The sequence below is a fragment of the Amphimedon queenslandica genome, unplaced genomic scaffold (genome assembly GCF_000090795.2).
Source record: "Amphimedon queenslandica unplaced genomic scaffold, v1.1 AMPQUscaffold_7988_Cont20065, whole genome shotgun sequence".
NCBI lineage: Eukaryota > Metazoa > Porifera > Demospongiae > Haplosclerida > Niphatidae > Amphimedon > Amphimedon queenslandica.
This window is the reverse complement of record NW_003551732.1, coordinates 1-2305: the sequence shown is the minus strand read 5'-3', so window position 1 is coordinate 2305 and position 2305 is coordinate 1. Positions and strand designations below refer to the sequence as shown.

Genomic DNA, 2305 nt, shown 5'->3' with positions numbered 1-2305 from the left:
GAGAGAGAGAGAGAGAGAGAGAGAGAGAGAGAGAGAGAGAGAGAGAGAGAATGTTATGATCAGACATACATAAAAATGTATAAAAGTCAAGTATAAGAACATTAAGAATTATACAGGGGAATGGATGCAATACATGTACAAGCAGGTGCAGCTTATACAAGAAAGAGAAAGAGTGTAAAGACAAAACAGAAAGAGAAGAGGATCAGACAGGATAAAGAGGTGAGACGTAAGAGGAAGAGAAGAATAATAATAAAAATAACCCCCATCACCAAGGATAGCTAGTGTGTATCATTCACTAAACAAAAACACATAACAGAGAACAACTAGTTTAAGAAGAGCAACAATACAATACTATGGTGAAAGAGGGAGATGTATATAGTAATAATAGCCCAGTGGATGAAACAGTGACAAGGGAAGTTGTATAAATCTAACATTTATAAGTAAACAAGATGTACAAAATGTCTTACCAAAAAGTGTGACACATACAATGTACATGTACATGTGTATAAAAATATATCTATTATGTAGATACGTGTAGTTTAAAATGAATATAGTACACTATAGTGGCTATACCCCTGCTTATTAAATCCTGCTATGTTTATGGAAGGGGCCATGAACCGATGTGTTTTATCATGATTCTCAAAAAACAACAATTTGGCAGTACCATTCAGGAAGACGAAATCATCTTAATAAATCCCTGATATTTAATATACACACTGCAGACGAATCATAATTGATAAAAAGTCAAAAGTTTGTAAATATGCTGTTATCTTAATATACATTTAGGGAGGATAAACTAAAGTATACATTTTATAAAATTAAAAGGTACAGGATGAATGGGGCCAGTTCACAAACAGACCACAGAGCCTTGCATCAAGTGACAAACAATCATGAAACTAAAAACTACACGTTACATGTACATTTGTTAAAACAATTACAGGCGTGGTCTGTCGGAAAAGGGTCTTAAAAGTAAGGTACATGCATGAGAACAAACAAAATATCAATCACAAAAAGGAACACGTGTAATTGTGTACCCTTTCAAACATACATGTACATATACAAGTACATATGTGATACATTGTACTGTTAGGGACTCACGCTGATCTATAACTGGTCCACTTCTGTCGTTAGTAACCGTTTTCTTTAGCTTCATTCCCTTGTGTATGTCGCCAAGGAGCGCTCCTCTGTCCTTCTCCTGTTTCTTGTTCAGTTTTGGTTTCTCAGTGTTGGCCTGAGCCAGTGTGGGGGGAGGGGGAGCAGGAGGAGGAGGAGGAGGGGGAGGAGGCATGATGATGGGTCTAAGAGAAGAAAGGGGAGGCATCCATTACAATCTTATCCCCCTCCCTCTCTCTCTCTCTCTCTCACACACACACACACACACACACACACTCATTGCCATCTTGTCACTCCATCCTTTCTCTTCTCAGACTCATTCTTTCTGAGTATCAAGCTGCTATCCCTTACCGCGGGGGAGTGCTGGCTACTGTAGTCTCTCCCTAACGAGGAACACTCTCTGATACGCTATGACTCAGTCCTTCTTTGACATCCACAGAGTGTCTTCACGAGGAGAGAGAGAGAAAGCAGTGAGAGAAGACCTTAGCAGAAAACTGGTAGTTACTAGTTGTACCCTCTACCAATGATGAGGTCATCAGTGGGTCACGTGATTAATTACCACCAATATTAATGAATAAAATTAAAACTTCATAGTATTAATAATAATAATACAAAATGAAATGAATAATAATTAAATGATTATTATTATTATTATTTGAAAACTTCTGAAAAAATAGATTTATTTATTGCTGTCTCAATCAGTGTTTCCTCTTCTTAGAGTTGTATTTACGACCAAAGATCCATTCCTGAGAAGGGAAAGACTCCATGCAATTATTCATAACAAGAATATTGCCAGGTCCCTTTTCCACACAAAGCTTAGTTACCATGTGTTGAAGATGACGAGTCTATCATAAAAAATGAAATATATAATACACACTAATGGTTAGACTCACCACATTATTGTACTCCCATTTCTGGTTCCCTCCCAGTCCATGACAGTTTAGTATTCCAACTTTACCTCCTCTCTCTTTGCTTGAAATGTCAAGACAAAGATCATCATCGAATATTAGCTCACCGGAATCAGAGAACCCAAATTCCTGTAACAAAATAGTAACCCTACCCTCTTTTTCTCTCTCCCTCTCCCTCCCTCTCCCTCTCTCTCTCCCCCCTTTCTCTCTCCCTCTCTCTCTCCCTCCCTCTCTCCATCTCTCTCTCCATCTCTCTCTCTCCCTCTCTCCCTTACTTGGTTCCA

At 38.4% G+C, this 2305-nt stretch overlaps 1 protein-coding gene and 1 long non-coding RNA gene across 2 annotated transcripts; both read right to left on the bottom strand.

The window, feature by feature from the left end:
* Window positions 1–1210: 1210 nt before the first annotated feature.
* On the bottom strand, window positions 1211–1659 carry LOC109591501 (uncharacterized). Its single transcript, XR_002189843.1, has 2 exons — window positions 1465–1659; window positions 1211–1298 (listed from the first exon to the last, which is right to left on the bottom strand). It is a non-coding gene; the product is annotated as an uncharacterized LOC109591501 (long non-coding RNA).
* An 80-nt stretch (window positions 1660–1739) lies between these two features.
* On the bottom strand, window positions 1740–2176 carry LOC109591502 (polypeptide N-acetylgalactosaminyltransferase 5-like; the record flags this gene model as incomplete). The annotated part of the gene is made up of 2 exons (XM_020007231.1): window positions 1740–1958; window positions 2007–2176. Coding segments are annotated over 2 exons (317 nt in total), but the record flags the coding sequence as incomplete, so codon positions are not given.
* Window positions 2177–2305: the final 129 nt, after the last annotated feature.